Source organism: Cyprinodon variegatus, unplaced genomic scaffold, assembly GCF_000732505.1.
Source record: "Cyprinodon variegatus isolate N-32 unplaced genomic scaffold, C_variegatus-1.0 Scaffold97, whole genome shotgun sequence".
NCBI lineage: Eukaryota > Metazoa > Chordata > Actinopteri > Cyprinodontiformes > Cyprinodontidae > Cyprinodon > Cyprinodon variegatus.
In genome coordinates this window covers 1369222-1393045 of record NW_015150550.1, presented here as the reverse complement: position 1 = coordinate 1393045, position 23824 = coordinate 1369222, and the positions used below count along the sequence as shown (strand labels likewise).

The 23824-nt window shown below is 38.4% G+C and overlaps 3 protein-coding genes across 4 annotated transcripts in view; 1 reads left to right on the top strand and 2 right to left on the bottom strand.

Moving 5' to 3' along the window:
- LOC107084297 (PQ-loop repeat-containing protein 1-like) overlaps positions 1-8772 on the bottom strand; it is a 51761-nt gene extending 42989 nt beyond the window's left edge. The window contains exons 1-3 of one of the 2 annotated variants that reach the window (XM_015374081.1): positions 8613-8772; positions 5038-5292; positions 4787-4920 (exon numbers count right to left, since the gene is read on the bottom strand). In XM_015374081.1, coding sequence (XP_015229567.1) covers positions 4787-4920; positions 5038-5246 — 343 coding nt within the window. In that variant the 5' untranslated portion in view covers positions 5247-5292; positions 8613-8772. Of the gene's footprint in view, positions 1-4786; positions 4921-5037; positions 5293-8592 lie in introns of both variants that reach the window. The other variant, XM_015374083.1, reaches the window with a different exon arrangement.
- Positions 8773-12140: 3368 nt separating this feature from the next.
- Positions 12141-14511, top strand: hsbp1 (heat shock factor binding protein 1). The gene is made up of 4 exons (XM_015374076.1): positions 12141-12320; positions 13444-13510; positions 13641-13767; positions 13846-14511. The coding sequence occupies exons 1-3, from the start codon at positions 12276-12278 to the stop codon at positions 13760-13762; spliced, it is 234 nt and encodes a 77-aa protein (XP_015229562.1). The 5' UTR covers positions 12141-12275; the 3' UTR covers positions 13763-13767; positions 13846-14511.
- Positions 14512-14705: 194 nt separating this feature from the next.
- Positions 14706-23824, bottom strand: part of LOC107084294 (DNA topoisomerase I, mitochondrial-like) — a 38976-nt gene continuing 29857 nt past the window's right edge. Inside the window, exons 16-20 of the mRNA XM_015374078.1 lie at positions 19504-19618; positions 18795-18922; positions 16848-16948; positions 16374-16523; positions 14706-15066 (exon numbers count right to left, since the gene is read on the bottom strand). Coding sequence (XP_015229564.1) covers positions 14964-15066; positions 16374-16523; positions 16848-16948; positions 18795-18922; positions 19504-19618 — 597 coding nt within the window. The 3' untranslated portion in view covers positions 14706-14963. The remainder of the gene's footprint in view (positions 15067-16373; positions 16524-16847; positions 16949-18794; positions 18923-19503; positions 19619-23824) is intronic.

Below are 23824 nucleotides of genomic sequence, written 5' to 3'. Positions count from 1 at the left end.
TCATCTATGGTCTCCCCCAGACATTTTCACCTGTTCCAGTTCACCTACCGACCGCCTACCGCTCCACTGGAGATGCCATCTCCTTTGCTATTCACCTGAGCCTAGCACACCTGGAGGAGAAGAACATAGGCTATGCCTGAACTTCAGTTCAGCTTTCAACACCATCATCCCGCAACATCTGATAGGAAAACTGTAACAGCTGGGCTTCAATACACCCCTCTCTAATTGGTTGATAGACTTCCTCACAGACAGACCTCAGTCAGTCCGGGTCGGACAGAACACCTCTGATGTCATCCGTCTAAGCACAGGCTCCCCTCAGGGCTGCGTTTTGAGCCTCCTGCTCTTCACCCTGATGACACGTGACTGCGTACCCAGGTTCACCACCAATCACATCATGAAATTCACAGACGACTCCACGATAGTGGACCTCATCAGAGACGACAAGCACGACTAAAGAGAGGAGGTGGAGCAGCTTGTGGACTGTTGCAAAGATAACATCCTAATCCTGAATGTGGACAAAAAAATGGAGATCATCATTAAACTTCAGCAAGATTGGCCAAAGCATGTTCCACTGCTCATCAACAGCTCAGCTGTAGAGGTTGTCAGCAGCACCAAATTCCTGGGAGTGCACATCACAGACAACCTCACCTGGAATGTAAACACCACCTCACTGGTCAAAAGGGAACAAAAGCACATATACTTCCTGCAGAGGCTGAGGAGAGCCCACCTGCACCCACCCATTCTCAACACCTTCTACAGAAGCACAACAGAGAGTGTTCTGACCAGCTTTCTCACTGTGTGATGTGGAGGCTGCAGCGCCTCAGACTGGAAGAAGGTGAGAAGAGTAGTAAGAACAGCAGAGAAAATGATAGGGGCTTCTCTTCCCTCCATAAAAGACATTTCACCCCAGCACTGTGTGTCCCAAGCGCGTAATGTTATAAATGACCCCTCAAACCCCCTCCATGGACTGCTCTCCCTGCTGCCCTCTGGGTAGAGGCTTCAAAGCATCCGATGGAGGTCCAGCAGATTCCAAAACAGCTTCTTCCCCACTGCCTTCCCCACTGCCACTGCTGAATGTTGAAAAGATCCTCAAATGTTCAAAGATCTTCAGCTTTGAAAGCCTGGCTGAGTTCCATTCAGGGAGATTAGGCTGCAGGTATACAACATCTCATGAGGACGCGCATCATTTTCAGTCTCTTCCTTTATGCAGGCGGGCCTGAAAGGTAAAGCTGCATATTCCCACTCCACTACTTTGCTTCCATATCTTACAGTATAATATTATCATTCACACATATACCCAAAAGAACATGTAGAGATAAGAATGGTGTGCAATTGACCTTCAGCAGATAGATGACCCATCACCTCATGCATTGTTTTATTCTACTCAACACAATAAAAGAAGATATGAATGTAATAGAGTGGGTTGTATAATAATAATATGTTATTGGAGAATTATTTTTCAGCTCTTTTCAGAGGCAGAGATGCTGAAGACAGTTCAATGTCTATTTTAAACCCTTTTTAAAAAAAAAAAACACACACACACAGGCATAGCCATTTCCTACACAAAGAATTGAAATCCATCAGACAAAATATAAAACCCTAATTTATGATTTTAATAAAACAGTTGCTGTGTTACGAGCCCTAATCATTCAATAGTTTTCTACATGCAGGAGATCTGATAAAATCCTTTCACATATTCAATTTCTGTCATGGTTTTTGCTTGCCTTGACAAATTAAGTTTGCATCTATAAATAAAAAGCAATTCCTTATAAAGGATTGTTCAGTACAGCCGTGACTGATAATAAAGATGAATCCAGTCACAGTGAAGAATAGATAATGTCCTGCCTTTCTCTGCATCCCTCCCTAGAGGACATGAAACTTTTATTAATGCATCCTTCAGACCAAAGCTGAACCAGGTCTCCCTCCAACCAACAACCACAACCTAGGACAATACATCATTGGAAGGAACTGCTTTAGTCTCCTGCCTTTCAGCGGAAACTGGATATTTCCATTAAAAGTATAGAAAAACACATACGGTAACATTTTCCCTGTCAGGCTTTAAATCAAACTAAACTTCTACTGTTTCAGGAGATTTAGGTAACAAAATTGTTTCTCTTTGCTAAATGCCAGAATTATATAATAATAGGAAGAGAGAGAAGTGTCTTATTATTCAGAAGTTTATACCTTTTCTCAATATTTAGTTGTTTAACTGCATTGCTTGAGTCAAAGTTTTGGTTTCCTTCTTCTTAGCTTGCTGGAGTTTTGGCTCCTTATTCTCAGCAGAACCATTATTACTGGTTAACTGCCTCTGGCTGGGACAGTTCTTCAATGTAATGAAATCCTTTAAACGTTCCAGGCTAATCAGACCACAGAACAAGTCTTTTTAGAAGAAAATATATATATATATATTTATAGTTGTTTATAAAAAAAGATTAACCTGCCCCACTTCAGGTACTGTTTCTGCAGAGTCCATCCCAAGGGAGCAACTTTTTCTCTGAGACAAAGTGGAACTGACCTGATGCCCAGAGAACAACCTGGCTGGCTAATCATAGCCTTCAGGAGGCGGGAGACTGACCCAGCCCCCCTCTGCATTCAATTCAAATCATTTTCTCTTCAAAGAGAAAGTGACATAACTCCAAAGTCGTATTTGTACTCACTCCACAGTAAACCCCTCTAAATTACCTTCCACCTACCACATTGTAACAGATTCATATTCATTTGTGCAATATATTCATTCAGAAGGGCTGCTCAGTGGAACAGTGGGTAGCACTGTTGCCTTCAAGCAAGAAGGTTCCAGGTTCAAATCCAAGTCTTTCTGCATGGAGTTAGAATATTCTCCCTGAACATGCTTGGGTTCTCTCTGGCTTCCTCCCACAGTCCAAAAATATGACTGTAATTGGTTAATCTAAATTCTCCTTAGGTGCGAGTGTGTGTGCGTGAATGGTCGTTTGTCTCCGTTTTGCCCTGCGGTGGACTGGCACCCTGTCCAGGGTTCACCCCGCCTCTCGCCCGTAGACAGCTGGAGATAGGTACCAGCAACCCTCGCCACCCCGCTTGGGATAAGCATAAAGGAAAATGGATGGATGGATTCACTCAGAGATAATAGTCATCTGGAACATATATTTATAAACCTTTTTTTTTTCTCCACCCACACTTTTTTTTTGTATCAGCATACATTTATATCATGACAGTAAAATATGTTTGATTCTTTTTTGAAACTGGACTCAAGGATGAACCAGACTTGTTAAGGTCCCCACCTCTGTTCCTCCTGCATTTAGAATAGAATTCAATTTTATCGTCTATACACTGTCATAAATACAAGGCAACGAAATGTAGTTTGCCTCTATCCAGAAGTGCTATACAGAATATAAATATTTCTGACTTCTTTAAGTTTTTCCAAGGTCAAGATCGTATTTTTACCAGTATTTGCTTAGCATATATCCAACAGTTCTAGTTACACAAAGAGCAAATAAAATAACAAAAGGCTAAAAGAAAAGGATAATTACGGAAGTGTATTGCTTCCGTAATCAGGTTATGGCAGTTAAAATCAGACAGTTTATCTCATAATTACGAGATAAAATCTCGTAATTATGAGATAAAATCTCGTAATTATGAGATAGCTGTCTGGTTATTTTTTTGTTTGTTTCGGTGAATGCAATACGCTTCCATAGATGATAGAAAAAGAAAAAATAAACACATGTATAGAAAAAGAAATGGCTTGAAATGCTGCTTAATGAACAATGAATAATCAGGTAAGGTGGAATTAAAAAAGCAACAACAAAAAAATAACACATTTACATCCTCATGTACTAAAAACAGTTTAAAAGAAGAGTCTTCAAATTTGATTGAAAATGCTTTAATGCTAAGAGGCAGGCTACTCCAGAGTATAGGACCTGCCACAGCAAAGGCTCCATCTAAGAGAAATAAGCTTAGACCTGAGAATAGACAGCATCGGCTCTGCGGTCAACCTCATGGTGCTTTTCAGAGCATGAATACAAAGTAGCTCAGATAGGAATGAGGGGGGAAGACTATGCAGAGTTTTGAAAATGAAAACTACAATTCTAAATTGGATCCTATAAGAGACCGAAAGCAGTGAAGGGAAGCCAACACTGGGGTAATATGTATTTTGTTTTCCAACCACTCAGCAAACGAGCTGCAGCTTTCTTTTACTAATTGGAGATGGTGAAAAAAGGGCTGTTCCATGCAGCAGGACTGGGAGATGCAGTGGTCCAGTCCTCAGGTATTAAACAAGTGAACAACTTGCAGGGTCACCTTATTGTTTTAGACTTTACATATTGTAACTTCAGGTGGAATTTTTTTTTATTTCCTTATTGTGATATTAAGCAATAGTGAGTCATATTTATCATAAAATGGAATACATTTTAGACTGATATAATATGAGATGATGAAAAAAAATTATTCTGTAAATTGTAAGTCAGCATTTAGCTGAATGTATTCCCACGAAGGATCGTTATGATGAATCAGTGATTTCATGGAACACGTTTGATCTGCTATTTAGAAATTAAAAACTTCAGAGTGGTGATATTTATAGTAGAGTATTTGTACATTTTATGAAAATAGTCATTTGAACAATTTTTTTTTAAGAAACAATTGAATGAAGAAAGTCAAAAGGTCTAACATGGTATTTAAGCTTTGTGCTTGAAGTGTAAAGTGCTCAAACAGCACCCTCTTCTGGTCGATTTTAGGACTACATATTTTATTTCATTTTAAACCATCATGCAGTTTTGGTTGAGACCAGTGGCTTTTTTGCCATAAGGTGGGTTACCTGTAAGCCGATGCTGCTTGGTGCTCACTCGGTTGTTATTGTGGACCGTGCAGCAGAGGTGGAGCATGGCAAACATGGTCAGGATCATTACCACACTCTGAAGCAGCAGTGTCAGCTCAAACTGTTTCCCTATCCTGCAAAAGCAAAACCAATATTGAAAACCTTCTCTATGATATTATAACAGTACTGCACATTTAAATGTGTTCTAATAATTAGTAACTGACAGGATGTTGTTAGCTTTTGATCATTACCAAAAGAATATTCGCAAGATGTTGGCTACGAGTAGAACCAGGCAAACTCTGGTGGAGAAGCCCTCGGTGTTGCTGCTTCTCTGGATCTCCTGATACTGTGGGATGTACGGCAAGGCGCCCCCAAACACCATGAGGAGGGACGCCAAAAGGGACAGAAGCGTCCATGATCCCTCCATGTCCTCCTCCTGGAGAACCCCCTCTGCATCCATCACCCTGAAAGGACTTCAGGCGTCTCCAAAGGTTCTGAGAGAATACCTGAGAAGATGATAGTTGAGAATCAACAAGGGATTTGCAACTGGTGTTAGATGAAATCTTTAACAGAGGCAAACCAGATTAAATTCAGAAAGGAGATTAAATGTTACCAGTTTGTCATTTCTTAACCTCTTAATATAAATAGTTGTTAGTTTAGGAGAATTCTGACCCAAAAGAAGCCCATCACCAATTGTAAGACCACACGCTTTCAGAATGACATTTGATGTGAGTCAGTCGTTTCTGATGGACTAAACCACTGAGGACACAGACTAATGTTTTGCCAATAAATCAAATAGCTAAATTACTTTTTCCTAATGATTTGTTTCTTTTTATGATTCTCAATATCATGGGGCACTATATTTAGCCTCACACAATTAGTTTGGGATTAGGGCTGCAGCTAATAATTATTTTGATAATTGACCAATCTGTCAATTATTTTGTTCTATTAATTCATTAAAAATCAGACAGCAAAAGGTCCCTTGAAGATTTTATACAGAATTGCCACTTAAGGAGTTCTAAACAGCGTATTCATGGACAAAAAAGGTTTTCCACCTTAAATGTTGGCATAATTACTCTTGAGTGGGTTGCTCTTTCAGCTAATGTGTTAAAGTTTTTAATCCATTTAAGGATAAATTCATTACTAAAGTAGTAGCCGATTATTTTAATAATCTATTTATCCAGATTAATTGTTTAAGCCCTAATTGAGATGTTATTTACCCACACAAAAAGAAAAGAACTTCTTAAATAAGGCGACTTTTCCTGCACAGAAGAGAGTTTTAGCCCAAGTGGAGTAATTATAAACCATTGCTTTTTTTCCACTATTTTAAGCATTTTACTTTCAGGTTTTCACATAAAATAATTGAATTTTTATTTATACAGTAAAAGTGAACTGGTCTGATTTCTCAACAGTTAAGAACAAAGATGGACAGAGCACCAACACATTTTACTAAAGTAATAGTAGCTGTACTTTTTTATTATTATTACTGAAGTAAAATTTGTAACTAGTAATCATAAGAAATATTCAAGTAAGAATAAAAAGGTTTTTGGTAAATTGTCCACTCTAGTATGGAGTAGTTGTTGGTGCATAACTTCAGATTTAATGTTTAGGAGTTATTTGCAAATTCTGTTGTTCCAAAGAATAAAAATAAAAAACACAATAAATACATTACATGTTTACAAAATTAACAATTTGAGCTGGCAAAACACTTTTCTATGTGAATTTGTTCAACATAAACTTAAAAAAAAGACCTGAGCCACAGTATCTGGTGTTTAATGTATTTTCAGCCAATCTTAAATAGCATAATAGCTTAAGTTATAGTAAGTAGATTAATCCAAAGTTTTACTTAAGTAAGAGATTTTGATGCATTTAGATCACAGATTTCATGAGCACAAATGTTTTCAGGTTTTAGTTTCTCTCTTATAAACTATTTTTTCTTGTACAGTTTAGGATTGTGACATACACACTGTAGTAAAGAAATATAATGATTCTGTCAAGACATGAGTTAATGTTTCTCAGCCAGTTAGAAAAGAGCAATCTCACAAAATATGTTTACATTATGGCTGAAGCAATTAATTGGATAAATCATGACAAATCAGTTATTGAAACAATCATCAACTAATTAAGTAGTCATTTAATCATTAACTGGAGCATAGAGACTATAAAATATGCCTTTAGCTGACAGAGCGACCCAGTTAGAGCGGTAATTATACCAACATAGTAAAAAAAAAAAAAATATATATATATATATAAACATTCAACTTTTTCATCTGTCAATATGCTCAATCCAGAACTCCTCAAGTCGAAAAGTTTTATTTTCTCTTGGTTTAATTTCGTGAAAAATCTTCTTTAAGGAACCTTTGGCTATCCGATTATTAATAAATTAATGGGAAACAATTATAGAGAGATCAATCGTTTCGCAGTAGTTGCAGCCCTAGTTTATATAAATAAATATAAAGAATTATGTTTACATTTCTGCTTTTGGTAGATAGTGATGGTATAAAACAAGCACAGAGCAGAAAACAGATATGAGCTGGTGAAATGTGATTATGCCATTTATAACTGAGCAAAATAGAATAAACATGACAGTCTGGAAATAGATGTTAAAGGTGTAGAACACACGAGGTGTCATGTACAGCAGGAAAAGGTCAGATGAAGGCAGGGGTAACAGGCGGGTAATGGGGGGCACAGCTGAGGTAATATGGGTGGCAGGGGTCAGCATTAGCTGCAGATAAAAAGCCCTGAAACATCTCCTCATACTAGAAGACTTCTGTGATACTTTTTACTCCCAGTCTGAATACTCTGAACAGTGTGTTTCAATAACTTCAATTGTCTCATGCACCCCTGGCAACCCCCACCCCCAACCACAAACACACACATATAAAGCTAAAGCTGCAACAGTAATTTGTTTCCCCATGATTTTCCAGAGAGAATGCTGATTCTAAACATTACATTGGTTCATTATCCAACAACTAAGCTGCTGTTTACAGATAAGCATGAGCTACATATTCTATGAAAACTCTGCAAAGTCCAGGAAGAAATCTAAGAAGTGCAACACCCGCATACATGTGTGCTTCTCTGCCTGCCTATATTGGATTTCAACATCACCCAGCATAGCCTTAAAATAAAACATTAGCAGATTTAAAAGTTGTTTTTTTATGACATGTAACAAAAATCATCTGTTTTCAAGTCCTTATATTTTCCACAACAGAGTATTTTCAATAGAACAGTAACTGCAGCTATAGTTTGAAGGAATCTAATAAAAACTGTTCTTTAACCTAAGCTGCAAGGAGGCATAGAGCTTGTTTTATAGCAAGCAAAAAAGCTTCTCTAAAGTTATCAAGAATTTTAATGTCTGGCTGTAAAGAAGGACATTAAAAAAGATAACAATGCAGAACTGTTTCAAACCTGCTGCATGGATTTAAACACTGAAGTTAAATATTATTCAGGAATTTAACAGCTCGGCAGCTGTTTCTGCTTGGAGCTGAGAATAAACTCATAACAGCAGCAGCAGAGACGTGCTGGCCCCTTCTGACAGAGGAACAGGCTTGGTTAGGTAACCAAAGCATAGTTTAAAGGGGAAGGGCCAACATGCCTAAACTTCTTCCAGCACAGAACATCCAGACATTAATTAACACAAGGAGAAATTCATTTCCTATCATTGGGGTCAGTCTGATCAGTAATTATTCTAAATATTGATTCGTGCAAACAGGTGGTGGTAAAATAAACCCCAGGGATCTATTCTCAGGGATGAGTTTGTGGGAACTTCATCTCAGGTGAGACATTCTTCCAGGAAGGAGCTTTACTCACCTTTCCTCTTCATCTATTTACCTTGTTTCAGTAATCCCGGAATCTCTGCAGGTCTCAAAAGCCTTAAAAACGAACCAAGATCCTTTCTGCTCCAACTTTCAAATCTCAACTCTCTCAATCTGAACAGAGAGCGCGCATCGGCGCACACGTGCGCGCGCACGAACCCAAACAAACTTTTTTTTCCGGTTTGAAAACCACAGTTTTTATTGTTTCATTTAATTCCCTTTAAGAATAGTTTTAATGAAAGTAAATCACTTAATATGAGGATAAACGTTTGACAGATCAATAAACTTAGATGACCGTAGGTGTTCCTTTTCAAAACTCCATCTTCCACACATATACCTGGATGATTAGAAGCTACACAAGCCAGTCAGTTGCCGCCATATTGGGAGTGGCAATTTTGTAGGTTAGATTAGCATAGATCCGCGTTTTGGATAAAAATGTGGCTCTGAAATAATCTTCTTCACATTATACTGAACATACTATCCAAAACTAAGTAGCCTAAAACGGAAGGAGAGTAGTTAAAGAAAAAAAAAGTACCGTAATCAAAACCTAAATTGAAAAAGAAGTACACCCAATATTGATTATCCCACCCTTGTCAGTAACAGTTACCATCAAGCCTTTAGAATAAGTGTCAGTGAGTCTTTAACATCACTTTGGGGGAGATAATGTGCACTTTTAATTTCCAGCATGAGCATCTCCATTTCTGTCAAACAGCAGCATCCCTACAGGTGATATTCAGGGTTTGAATCTTTCTTGTAATACATTTCTTTTCATACCTAATGCTTTTCTTTTATTGAACCCAAATCTATATATAGGGGCGTGCCCACTTCTACCTGGTAATTTGTTGTTTCTGTATGCATTTATGACGCCTTCATGTGTTGTTTTTTTTTTTTTTTCTGTCATTACACTGTCTCTGCATTTGATCCATCCCCTTGGGGAGCAGTGGGCTGCTATTGTGCGGCACCCGGGGAGCAGTGTGGGGTTAAGGGGTCTTGCTCAGGGACCCAGAGAGCAGGCTGTGGGAGTGGGGCTCAGAAACTCAGGATTCCAAGTTCTACGCCCTAATCACTAGGCCGCTACTCCGCCACCACTGGTATGGTGAAGATTATCCTTTTTACTTTAAATGGGATGTTACCAGTGCATTGTATTCAAGTGTTTTAGTTGTGTTAGAAAAGGTGAACATGGTGGATCCACAGATTATCCTCACAAGCTACTAGGGTAAGATAGGGTCATGTCCGGTTCCAGTAAATCATGCGCTCATTGGCATACACTACAAATCAAGTCAGAAAATTGTTGTGTCAGAGCACAGATTGCAGAGTACCCTACTGGCTGCTATCATTGACAGACTACTAGCAAGTATCTGATAAAATCAAACAACAGTTTAAATGGCCATATTGTAAAAAAGAAATGTACATCAGCATTGCGTAGGCTAGAGGTCTTCAACAGGGGGTCCGTACCCTAGGGAGTCCACGGAGGTACTGCATGGGGGTCGCAAAGGTTTTGGTTGATTAGTCTTTTTTTATATATATATATTCCCCCCTGCAATTTTTCCACTAATTGAAATGTTTTTAAATACACATTTACATGAATTTACACACTGTAGTAAACAGATAAATGGAGGCCACACATTCAGCGACACACAGGAGCTCTTTCAAGCTGGGCACAGTTTCATTCATAACACTTATCATATCAACGAGGAATCATAATCAGAAATACTTTAATAATCTCAGGGCGAAATTACTTTCGTTACATTACTCCATCTGCAATAGAGTGACTATAGGCCCGTTTGATATAACACAATTTTAAACAATATATATAATTAGGGGGTCCCCGCTCCATCTCGCCATCAGTTTGGGGGTCCTTGGCCTGGAAAACGTTGAAGACCCTGGTGTAGGCTACAAACACAACAAGAGAGAACATTTAATAACGCAGTACTTATCATACAGAATACTTTCTCTGCTCTCTGACATGTTGAAAGGTCAAAGTTGACCTCATTTCGGGTAACTTGGTTTTTATTATTTTTTATCTTTTCAGTTGAAATTACAACATGAGTGGGTGTTCATGTGCAATTTTCCTGTCGGTTTTTGGTATTTACCACAATTATGATACCACATAAATGCAGCATTAATTCACCACCTCTGGGAAAAGCAGTTTTCCTCTAAACAAGTGATACCATCATTTGGAATATCCTATTTTACAGTTACCATATTAACCAAAAACCTAACACCAAAAATGAATTATTCACAAAAATAAATTCAAGAGGACTGATACAAAATTTGTTTTTATGTTTTATGGAGGAGAGTTGTCTCTGCAGTCATCTATGAATCTTCTAAATTAAAAATAAAGAACTGCTGAACCCATTTAATGAATGTATTAAGCAGAACTATACATTAGTTTAACAGCGCTGATGTATAAATACGTGCATAACTAGTAAGGGCCTCGTGAAAATCTAATCTATCTTTAGTGATTTATTTGGAAAATATAGATGTTCTGTGCATTGATCTTCCTGTTGGTTAATTGTGATCAATGTAGATTGACCATGAATTGGTTTCTGCCCCTACAGTTTAGATTTTTTAGCCACCCCTCACTGCACATTGGTCCCTGCCTAGACCCCTATGACACAATTATGGAACTGCCACTGCAGGACTGGCATATCTTTATAGTGTAAATGTCTAATGTCATTACATTTACACTTAAACGTTACTGTTATAATTTCTTTCCAGAACTTTTTTTTTTTTTTTTTTTTTTTTAATTCAGCATTAAAAAAAAACATTCCATGGAGATTTTGGTTCATATTGACTTGAAAACTCCACATGATTACTATAGAGCTGTAGGCTGAACTTTAATAATGAGAACCTCCGGTTCCACGACATCCCTTAAGTCTCCTGTTGCACCAAGATCTGGGGAGCTTTAGTGTCAGGATCATTCTTAAGAAACCAGTCTGTGATTATCTGAGCTTAGTGACACACTGCTAGAGGAAGCCATCGATGTTTGAGTCCATGACATCCTGCTAAAAAGCACAGAACATGTGCAAGTTGTGCATCGGTTGCCTTTGAGACAGTCCAGCTTATGATAGGAAGTAGAGAGATGTTGGTCAGCAAAGCCTAATTAGACACATCTGTAGACATTTAGAATGGAAGAAAGGGCCAGCAGTGGTTAATAGTGATTGAACTAAGATTGTTTCTAATATCCCAAATGATATAAGTGATAGCTTATAAAACATACTTTGGTATATTGAAGAAGCAGAAAAAAGGGCAGCAATGGTAGACAGCTGTCCCAAACAAAACTAAGCCCTAACCGGCATATTTTTTAGTCACATTCTTTAAACCTTGCAGGCGGGATTAGTAACAGCCCCGTATAAGTGCTAAGAGTATATTAACAATGCACATTAAATCAGTGATAAGTTAAAACGCACAAATTGGGTTTTCTAACGTGAACCTGACACTCACAATATGGGGCACGCAAAACCGTGCCAATGATTAACATTAGGGCAACTTCTACTCTTATATTTCTATGCTGCCTGTACATCACGTCTATCTTCTCGCGAGACTATATTTGTTGTGGAACAGCTGAGTGGGCGGTTGGTTATAGTTGAGACCGATTCAATACTAACTAGCGGCTTTATATCAGATTTTTTTAGCCCCCTGAAGACTTTAATTGTCGGTTATTACACACCATGGCTGAGACGGACCCCAAGTCGGTGCAGGACCTTACCAATGTGGTGAGTCGTGACGTAAGGAAAGCTAGTGCTAGCTACATAGCGTTTTCTGGCATTGCTAACATGAATGCTAACGACGGTAAAGCTATGTACAAAACTTTAAGGCTATAGTAAAACACCTGGAGCATTCATGTCGAATTATGCGCGATTACTGAAATACTAACAGGCGGACAAATCAAAGCACTCTGATCTTCTGACCCTGGTTTAATTTACCGCTGCATGTAACTACTGTTCGACCCAATTAGCGTAGCTTTGCCTATTTCTACATTTCATTTCTGCGTTGTAATGACACAATTCCATGAACGCACGAGTTAATGGTAGATTTACTGGTGAATTTCAGCTGTAACTGTTATTTTTATCGGTCCAAATGTCTGCTGTTTACATGTAGATGATCCAGAGTGGCATTTAAGCGCTTACATCGTTCAGATATTAGTCAACATGAGACTGCGACAATTAAAACATTTTCTTTTTCAATTTCTTTTCCTCCGTCATGATGACTCCTGTACTTTCCTTTAGTTTCAAATATCTAGGCTACTCCCGGTGTTGTAAAAGGAACAATTCGTGCAGATGATCTTATGTATCACAAAGCTTATATCCATGGTAACCATGACAGCCTATTATGTTGCATTTTAGCAAACACTGGGAAATGCTCCTGTAATACTGACTCTTGCAAACTAGAATCCAGTCTAAAACTTTTGGTCTGATACGTTTCATTACAAATATTGCAACCAATAGACAATTTTTGAACTTTAAAGCTACCTTTAAGATGAGTCATTGATACCTTTTTTGAATAATTTCTCTTTCTTTCCCAGATTTGAAACATTAGCCAGATTGATCTACCATTAAACCAGTAGAAACTTTTACTACTAGTAAAATTGTTTAACTTTTTAATCTTTCAAAAATAACTGATAGACTGATCAAAAACGACAAGAATATGCTTTCCTGTAAACCACCTTTAAAAGTGAATTAGACATTTCCATGGTTACCCTTCCCATTTCCACTGTTGGCATGGAAACAAGCCAATGACCAGCTTTTAGTTCTTTTTAAAAAGAACTGCTTGCTGACCCCAGTGCTTTGGTGCCAGCATATATTTTTAAACTTATTCACACTTCTCCTTTTCCAACAGGTCCAGACTTTGCTGCAGCAGATGCAAGACAAGTTCCAGACCATGTCAGACCAGATTATTGGGAGGAATATCCTGACATATTACCATTTTTTTTATTTTAATAGAATAAAATCATTCTTAAAACTACCTAAAGTCATTTGATTTACGGATTTTAGAGGTGCTTCTGCCTGTACGGTTTACCTTAACTAGTCCTTCACTTGATGAGATGAGCACTCGTATAGATGACCTGGAGAAAAATATCGCTGACCTGATGACCCAGGCTGGTGTTGAGGAGATTGAGGCAGCGCCAGAAAAGCCGAAGGAGAGTCAAGGGTCATAATGAAGGTAAGAGGAAAGCAAAACATGTTTGTAGCCTGAATTAAGATAATTTTAAATGTAATTTCTTTTCCTTATGTTTTACAGGCTCCTAAAGAACATCTAGAGTTGGTCCTGAATCCAGGAGCAGAATTTTTCCACTGAAAACGATGTGGTGTAATGTTGTATGAAATGCTTTTTTTGTTTTTTAATATAGTTATTGTGAAACGGTTTGCGATTTTGTGATGACTTGAAAGCTGAACGTTGTTTGTGAGCTAGACTAGTTCAATGTGCCCTTCACAAGCTCAAACAGAAATGCATTATTTGGATTTAGGGCAAAGAGGTGAAGATTCTGGAGCTCTGGCTTCTTCAGTCCAACCCCGGAGGTGAAGGCACAGTCAGACACTTTTCTCCACGCCTGTTCTGAGAGCATCCACTGGACCCAGGTCCTATTGTGCACCAGAAACAGAACTGTTAAACCACACTGTGGGAAGCATTCCACTTCTAATATTCTTCTGGTAACACACTGACGTTTGTATTCTTTTCCCAATATTTAATCGAAGAAAAGAAATATAACCAACTTTAAGGTGCTTTGTGTTTTTCTAAAATGTTTTTACCAGCATGACTTGTAGAGTTTATCCTTGTCTTTATATTCCGCAACCAAGAAGTCAAATGAGTGTGTTCTAATTCCTTTTAACCTGGTTTTTGCACGAGTATCAGAATATGTAAAGTTTAGTCAAACTCCCAAATAAACTATTCACAAATGCAGAAATAGTCTTATAGGATGTTTAACAGCTTAAACGGGTTTTTAATGGTGACTTATCTAGTTGCTTCCATCTGAAGGAAATGAGGCTGACTGGTCACTACCTGCTCAATGTCGACACCATCTCTGTTGGACCAAAATCTGTTCAACTGCAAGAATCTGTGTTTTTCTACTTAGTTTTATCGGATTGAAATAACATATTCAACAGTTTGTTTAAACAGGATTATTTGGACTGATTTTTATCAAGTCTTCAATGTAGAGCAGGAACCTTTATTGAAATCAATGCAAACCAAAATGTACAACAAAAAATATAGAAATTAAGTACCAGAGTCAAACAAATGTCCAACAATAAATCAACACTAATGCAAAGCTTGACCAACGTACTACAGATGTAAGTTCCGTGTCGAATATCAAGTCATGGTTCCTGGTACCCGCTTCTGAGGGCAGAATCAGAGGTGTGGAGTTAGAATTCAAAGTCTGCTTCTGTCATGTCGATGGCCCACGCAAACTTTTCCCGTTGGGTTTTATTGTAGATTTTTTCTATCGGCACGTCCATGTTTTTACACCTGAACCAACAGAGAGACGTTCAAAGGTTAGTGTAATCCTCCACTGCAGAGCAAAGCAGAAAAAATCTACTAGACAGGGAAGCAGAGATCATTCGTCAAAAAAAGTACAAGTAAGCCAATTTCCTGGGATAAAACTTTAAAATTACTGTAAGTTATTTAGGCAGTTCTGTTTGTGCAGACTGCCGTTTCACGTTTGAATATCTGCAGACCATCTGGTTTTATGAAGAGAAGGTTGCTGTCATCAACTCACCAAATGGGTTTTTACTCCAAATCAACAGTAAATGAGGTCTTGGAGTTCATGTTGAGATCTATGGTTCCCTCAGTGCTGAAACTGTGGCAACACAGCTCATACAGGTTGACAACAACCCTCACTCAGATTAGGGTCCAAGTTAAGACTGACTTCCTGTTTCCAAATTCAGATTTAAATTTATAGATCAGGCAGTCATTGCAAATACTGCAGACATTTAAATACCTAAAGGATCATGGTTGGGTTTTATATTCAGAGTTCCATTAAACTCTGATGGTCTGTTTCAGCAGCCTGCTGAGAGCCCAACTCCGCACCCAGACCAGACCTATTCAATCTGATCTGATTTCTGAAACTAATGACCGAATCCTGAATGCAGTTTGAAGGGTAACAAAGTATTGTAAAGATGTCTCAAAGTGCTGATGCTTTAGCATGCACACAGAAACCACAGGTCAACACGAATCAGGCCCCCAGCAGATAAATACTTATAAAAATGTAGCTGATTTGCAGCCAGTGAGAAGTCTCATTTATTAGGTTTTTTGCTTTTCTAGTAATAGTAACACAGCCAGCAGGTTACAGACCAGTGAGCTCATTCAATCAAAGTGATTGAGGCCTGTCTGTTCCCTGTTGCTGACTGATAAAACAAAAAGGTTTCCTTTTTAAAATAATAGCATCATTGTTTAAAGATTTTACATGTTTGATCTACATATAACCTTTACTGTTCTACATCACGGGAACTCTGGTTTAAAATGGGTCAGGTATAGAAGTTTCATGAGATATACATTTGTTGTGCTTTACAAAAAAAAAAGAAAAAAATCAATGAAAGGTGAGGTTTGATACAACAAAATCAAGGGAGGGTCAGCTACAGCTACAAAAGCTGTTTAGTTTTTTAGAAAATCTAATTTCGTTTTATTCCAAGTAATGAATTTCACATCTTCCATCTCTGGCTTAGAAAATGATCCATTTAGAGTTGAGATCAAACCAGAGGCTTCAAAACCCAGAGAACTTAGCTAAACATGAGCAATGATCTAGTTTAACCTGAAGCCGATCACTAATTACTTACCAAGCCACGCTAATGCGAGGGTCCAGGTAGTTGAGCTTGGACGTACCGAGGGCAATCTGCTTGTTCTCCTCTCTGTCAGTCGCCTGAACCTCCATCTTAAGCAGCTGCTCTTCACAGCGCTTGACTGCCGCCTTCTTCCTCTCCACCAGACTGCAGACACCGACCAAGACAAACAGCGATGACAAATCACAGACAAATGTGAAACTGTTTAGGTGGAAGAGATCAGGGAGTTATTAAAACATTTGCTGAGAAGATGCAGCAGAAACTATATTAGCTTATTAACTTAGATGCTGAGAAGTTTTAGGAGACATTTTTAACTCCAGGTTCTTCACCCCCCTCCATTCACCCTGAGGCAGAAAACTGTAAAATGGTTTGAAATGGTTTCTTCTTCTACAATTAGAGCCTCCAGGTCCTTGTATTTTTCATTTTAATGTTTCCACATCACTTTATGAGAAAGAAAAACCAAAGTCTTACGTCTGGAGCTTTGGATCCGAGTTGCCTTTGCTCTTCGCCTCCTTTTTGGCCTGTTTCAATTCTGTCTTGGCTAGAGCCAACTGCTCCTTTCTAGCATCAATCTGGATGGGGAACAGGAAGTAATGTCAGAAAATCTGCTAAATACCATCAATTTGATTAGTCTTTGAAATAAGTAAAATAACTCTTCATTCTTAATAAGTTTGAATCCTTCATATGCAGATTTAAAGAACTCTCAGCAGATTCTGGTCCAAATCAGCCACAGAAAAATGATTGCACCTGTTTCCTGGGGGGAGGGCTTTAAAACTGCAGATATTACTTAAAGATCTGTAAAATGCTTATACATTAAACTCTTCTGTGAATCAGAGGAGTAATATCTAGTTTCATCTGCACCATTTCTGAGATACTTTTTTTTTTTCTTTCCCCCATCAGAGGTATACGGAGTCAACCAGCTTCAGGCTCCAGTAAACATGATCCAGCTCGGGGTGACTGGACTTACTTCCACAGCTCTTTATTTCTTGGTTTTGTCTCAGCAACGGCAGATTTAGTATTTCCAAACAAGATTAAAGTCCAGGGATCGGTCTGACCACACCATTAAGTTGAAGAACAACTAACACCCATAAAAGCTCTTTTTTTTATTTAATACACAGATGTCTACATGTCTCAGGCATTACTTTAGCATTATCTTACCTTACCCCAGCACGTCTCTGGGTCTGCTGGGCACAGCATACTTTAGACGCATTTTTTAAAGTATTAAATTTGAGCCGAGGTTAGATGAGTTTTTAGTCTTTTTTTTCCTCTCCCTTTTTTCTAAAAACTCTTGGAAATAAAGAGTTTGTAGTCTTTTTGTTCTGGAACCAAGGTGTTTCATTGGATGTTGTCTTTACAAACATACCAGAGTACTTTCTGTCCTGCAGAGGACTTCACCAGTGTTTGTGTGCTCAAACTGATTCCTAATCTGTGGCAAGTGATTTTTTGAAAAATGTTGCCATACCATAATGCCTGAGCAACAGTGCTCTCCAGTCTACTGTGGCTTAAAATCTATTTGTAGCTTGTTTAATCACTCCAAAGTAAGAGTAGCTTGTGTCAGTCGACGTTACTTTAAAGCTAAGATGTTCCCTTCAACATCCACCCAAATCCAAACATCAACATTTCTGAGTGGTAACTGATGCCTACCATCAGGTCAGCACACATCTCCCTCTGTGATCAGATAGATCAGATAGCAGTGTTTGTGCTAATATTTCAATAATGTAGCTCTAGTAGGGAAACTTATTTAAATCAAGACTCCCTTGTGGTGAACGCACATGTTCTTAGCTTATGCATAACTAAAGTCATAATTAAACCATTTCAGGAATAACTCCAACATCCCACTTCTCTCTCTAAATCTCAAATGACATTAAAAATGTGGCCTTTCTAAACATCATTAGTTAAAGTTTTGTATTTCCTTTAAATTTTTGTATTTCCTTTATGCCACTGCCTCATATCTTTACTTTCTTTTTTATGTACATAACTGAAATGTGCTACAAACATATTGCCTTGCTTTCACCCTGGAGCTCAGTCTTTACCCTCTTTTATCCTCTTCGAACAATTTGAAAGGTACTGTAGTTTTCCAATTTCTTCCATATTAAGCTAACCAGACTCATTCTTTATTTATTTTCCTAACTACAGTCAAAGAACGACGTCTGAAATGACCCATTTTACTCTGAATGCTCCAGAGGAAGCAGGTTGAGCAGCCTTAATGATCAACAGTTATTTTGAGCAGCTTGTTCATTCCACAGTTCAGTCTCACAGAACCGGCAGCAGAAATCTTCTGACTGTTGGTCTGTTTGGTTTTCTTAAACTCTTTAAAAGCTAATAAATGAATGTGTTTTCTGGATCTGATTAATGAGGCTTTAAATATTGTGAATAAAACTAATTATATCCACTGAACTAAAACAGAGTTGAACTCACCTTGGCCTGAAGGTTAGCCATTGATTGTTCAAAGGTCTTCGGTGGCGCCCTCTGGTGGTTACAGAGAATAGCAACTGCTCTGTTTGCCCTGTTGTAGGACAGCAGCTTCTCTGCCACATTGTCAGACTCTGGAGGCAGGAAGAGTGATGGTATCAAAGCTACTAAATTAAAGTGGCTTTATGATCAAATTACATCTCATACTGTTGACATTGTTACATAAATCCAGTAGACATAAACACATCCCGCAGTATCTGCATAGAGTACATGTAGTTTTGAGAGTGTTACGTTTGAGGTTATTTCTTCGTATTTCCATTAAGTTCATCCAATTCTCCTGGGCTCCTGTGCACCCAGGCGTCAGCCTGAATATCAGCTCCATGGCCATCCAGAGTGAGATGAGTGTGACACTTCTATCTAAAAACTGATATCAGTAAAAGAGGCAGTCAATGGCACCTTGATAAGAGGCGGGTTGAGGTGCAGCTCTGGCAGCAGTGATAATATGATCCTGCCAGAGCAGAAAACGCTGACTGACTGTAAGATATCTAGGAAAAAAAGCTAAAAATAAACATCTGAAGTGCAGAAGTTGAGTGAAAGCTGGAGCTGGAGGGATAATGACCTGGAGAATATGAGCCAATGCTTTCAGAGCCTGTTTATAGTATAGAGCTCTTCATGAAGGATTATCCTGTTTAACAAAAATGAATGAACTACTTACTGTTGGTGAGCTCTTTGAGCTGCTGCTGCAGCGTGATGGAGGCGTTATACGTCCTAAAGACCTTTGCAGTCAGGCCTGGCATTAAAGAGCTCAGATGTTTGTTCAGAAGGTTCGTCTGTAATTATGACAAATGGACAGGAGATGAACCAAACATTTATCTGAGAGCCACTGGACAAAAATTATGTTCACCACTAGGTGGCAATGTGGTCATGTGCTGCAGAAGTGTTGGCTTTGAGTTAATAGCAAATAAAGCTTACAACTCTCATTGTTATTGGAGGACAAACATAAAGAACAATCTTAATAAAATGTGTAATATGTAGGAGTTTCAGAAGGTAAAGATGGTTCTGATCAGGGATTTCAGAAGGACACTTTAAAGTAAAGAGGGAAACAGAGAGATGGGGAAAAAGCAAAGACCCAGAGCCCATTTAAAATCATACAGCAGAACCTTACCAGGAAATGGGTTTATAGACCAAATCAGAGAAAACACTATCAGATGACTAATCAGTTGAATCAAACCATTCAATTTCTTATGAGATTCAAAGTTTCAGGCAGTAAATATAATATTGTTAGTTTGAGACAGGCTGTAGGTTTTTAGCTCCAAGGCCACAGACTTGCATCATCAATCAAAAGCAGATATTTCCATGCACCCTGGAAAACAGTCTTAACAACCTTTCCAATTGTCCACTGATGTCAAAGAAGCAGCCGTCTTGAGGCGTTTCTTTAAATCCCCAGGTGAGCCTCTAACAGAAATGCTTAGAGTTAACCAATCAGAACTCACAAAGCCATAGTTAATCTGTAAGTTCTAAATATGATATGTAACAAAAATAAGAACGTTTCCCACTCCTATAAAAAAAAAAATGATAACAAATGGATTTTCATTTATGTAATCAAAATAACAAACAATTGGTTATAATGCAACAAAAAAACTAATATTTCATACAGTCCATATAAATATGTCCTGGCCAAGAAATGTTTTTATCTCTACATGTAATCTGTATAATCCTGAGGCATTCAGGTTCTGGGTCCGTACAGCTAGACCTTAACCAGGATGTCCGCCCCACTAATGAGCAACCAAACTCTGCCCTGCCAGTACTAATGAGAGTCAGCCAGTCCAAAGGCCATGCACCTCCACTGCCCTGATACAGTGTCCTCAAGGTGCAAAGCACAGCAGCAAAAGTGTGGCACAGCAGAAAGAGTGTGTGTGTTTCATGTGTTTCATCTTGTAGGGCGTTAGTAAGCAGAGGCCTTCCTCCTATTCCCATTTCCAATCAATAGTACAGCATAAAACACACTGGACCTTTTAAGCAACGTACCACAAGGGCTGTTGTGGCCACGTACACAGTTGATTGGATAGAAATCAACTGCTCATATTCTAAAGCTACTCCAATAAACTTCAATCCTGTTTGCGTCGATTCACCATCATAAGAAAAACAGAATATCCTCATAAGTGTAAAGCACGCAGAGGGGGGAAAAACAACAAGAGATCCTAACTGAATGATTTGGATTAAACTGCCGAAGGAAGTAGTGGCTGATGAAAATGTAGAGGATAAAGTAAAACTGACAGAATGTGCTGTGATGGTCAGTCATGCTGGCTTTAAGAGGGATGCATCTATGAGCCGTTTGCACATCCACATCATGGCTAATAATTAGTGCAGCCTCTTTCTGATAAGCAACGATTTCACAGAGACGTTGCTCAGTAGAATCAGATCAATCAAATCTCCAAAGCCCCATCAGGTTTATAACCATCTGGGAATCTTTTTTAAAAACAAAACATATTTAAAAATGTTACAATGAGGCAAATATCAGAGCTTGATTTTTCCTTTTTATGATGCGGAAATAAGATGTACTTTTAAGCCTTTAACTACAGTTGTATTAAAATAACCAAAACGTTATGTAAGGTTTATACAAATTAACCAATTAAATGTTGACTGATGAATAAATCTGCATCATTGATGATAAACTTAAACATTTTACTATATGAACATAATTAAATTAAAGTAGTCCTTTAGTGAGGAAAATAATTTTCTGCTGCTCCGATTTGTCCGTCATACAATTTACTGCAAGGTAGCTATCAAAGAAAAGTTTAAAAAAAACAACAACAAAAAACCCTGATCTTCCATTCGAATATGTAACATACTGACTGGCCAAATTTCCATCCAAATGTGCAAATCTCAAGCACAGTTTAGAGGATCTAAAAAAGGGAAGATGGCTTCCTCTGCTGCCAGTATGCAAATTTATATCAGGATGGTTGTGTGATGTTCACAGTCAGACAGATGGAGTGTAGAGATGGTGATGAAACTCAAAAGGAAAGCCTGTCGAGCCGTTATACTCCACTGCTCCAGGCAAATCATTTATTTATATATTTCAATCCAATTACAATCTTCATTGAAATATATGTGTGTAAAATTACTAAAACACAAAACAGGATCAAGTTCGTCAAAACCCTGCCAACCAACAGATCATCTTTGATTGATGCACTTTCAAATGCTCTCCACACCCTCATGGTGTTTTCAGACTTAGTGTTAAAGCAAACCGAGGGATTTACTCTATCCTTGTGTAAAGGAGTGAATTAATGCTCAGCGATGTAAAGGAAGCATTTTGAGCGATGCGAATCGCACCAATTGCAAACAGGGCAAAGCAAAATTTCAATGGGTGCAGAGGACCTGCAGATACAGCAAAGAAAATTTCACTTCATTAACAAAAAAAAATAAAATAAAATTTGAACATTTCTCTTTGTGACATTGCTTCAACTATAGCGGCAATAAAACTGGTTGTGATGTGGGGTGAAGTGGCAGCTAGATGTGATCGCTAATGTTTCTGTGCACGTTTGACTTTGTCTCTGTGCTCGCTCAGCCTCTTGCCTCAGCTCACAACTTTTAAAAAAGGTACGTACATGAACCACACCAACTGGCCAATGAAAGAGGCTTTTTTGTTTATCCGATCAAGTTAATTTTTGCAAATACTGAAAGTACCACATGGGGGCAGGGATTACGAAACCAAACCAAAAAAATAGAGACATAAAATTAACATTTAAAGCGGTCTTAAAGAACTTTCAGTTTTGGTTGATTTTGGTTCCCCTAGTGTACAAAAAACTGTATTGTTTTGCCTTAAGGAAGAGAGCATTTCCCATCAACTGTGCACTCAAGTGGGTGGCACAAAGATCAGAGTGGTAAAATCCTGATCTCCCAGTCACCTGCAGTTGGGATTGAACAACATTTCCATTTCCAGTGGCCGTGTGAAAGCTTAATAGCGAGGAGGTGATTATTCTAATTGTGGTGAAAAAATTGTCATATGTTCGAACAGAAAATGTTAAAAAAAATAATAAAATAAAATAAAAACGTTAAAAATAAACGTTCAACTTTATTTTTTATTTTATTACAGCTGAAATTGTAAATTCTACGGCAATGCCTATATTGCATTTTATTATTTTACTGCAGATTTTTTAATATGCACCCACACGAGAATGGACATTCTTTGTCTTAAGTCTTTAGCCCCATTTACACGACCCTCTGAAATCCCACCCGTGCCGAGCTTGGATCATTTAACCGTGGCGAGTTTGGTTCCTTACGACCATTTACACATCATGCTAGCACGATTCCTCGCCTCCTGGTGGCGATCTACAGTACTGCTGTTCTTTAGAGGTGAACAAGCAAATCAACATGGCGGTGCCCGTAGCATTCAGGAAGTTTGCAGAGAGTCAGGCGAAGAAGGCAGCCTTTGATGAATTAACTTGACAGAATCGGCTTTTGGGAAGTGGACACGACACGATACTCTAATCAGGGCTTACAGATGCAGGAAACAACAGGGGTTGAGGTTCATCACACTGCTAAGCATAATCATCACTGGAAATTGTGTGGCAAGGTAGGAAAGCTATTTTTTTTAAGTGTGGTTCATTTACATACTGCTTTTCAAGTTGTGAGGACAGAGATGGAGCAGAATTCACACACACACACACACCACGCGTTTTTAAGAGTCGAACGTGTGGAAAACACGTTCTGAGTGTTGGTGTGCGAGTTTAAACGCTGCACACAGTTCTCCCTGTGCGCTGTCAGTGCAACTTAAGTTACGTCATTAAGTGCAAACCAAAACAGCAAACCTCACCAAAGCAGGAAAACGCTTCCTTGAAGGTGAGATTCTAAAAACTGAAGAGCATATTCAACAACATATTTCCGTCAACAAAAGTAGCCATTAAAAAGTGTGTCAAACAGCAACCATGAACAATTACTGGACAAAGCTCAAAGTTTTACCTTAAGCTCTGTGCTGCCAGATTAAACCACTGACAGGGGTTGGGGTAAGAGTCTTTGTTTATGTTTCATTTATA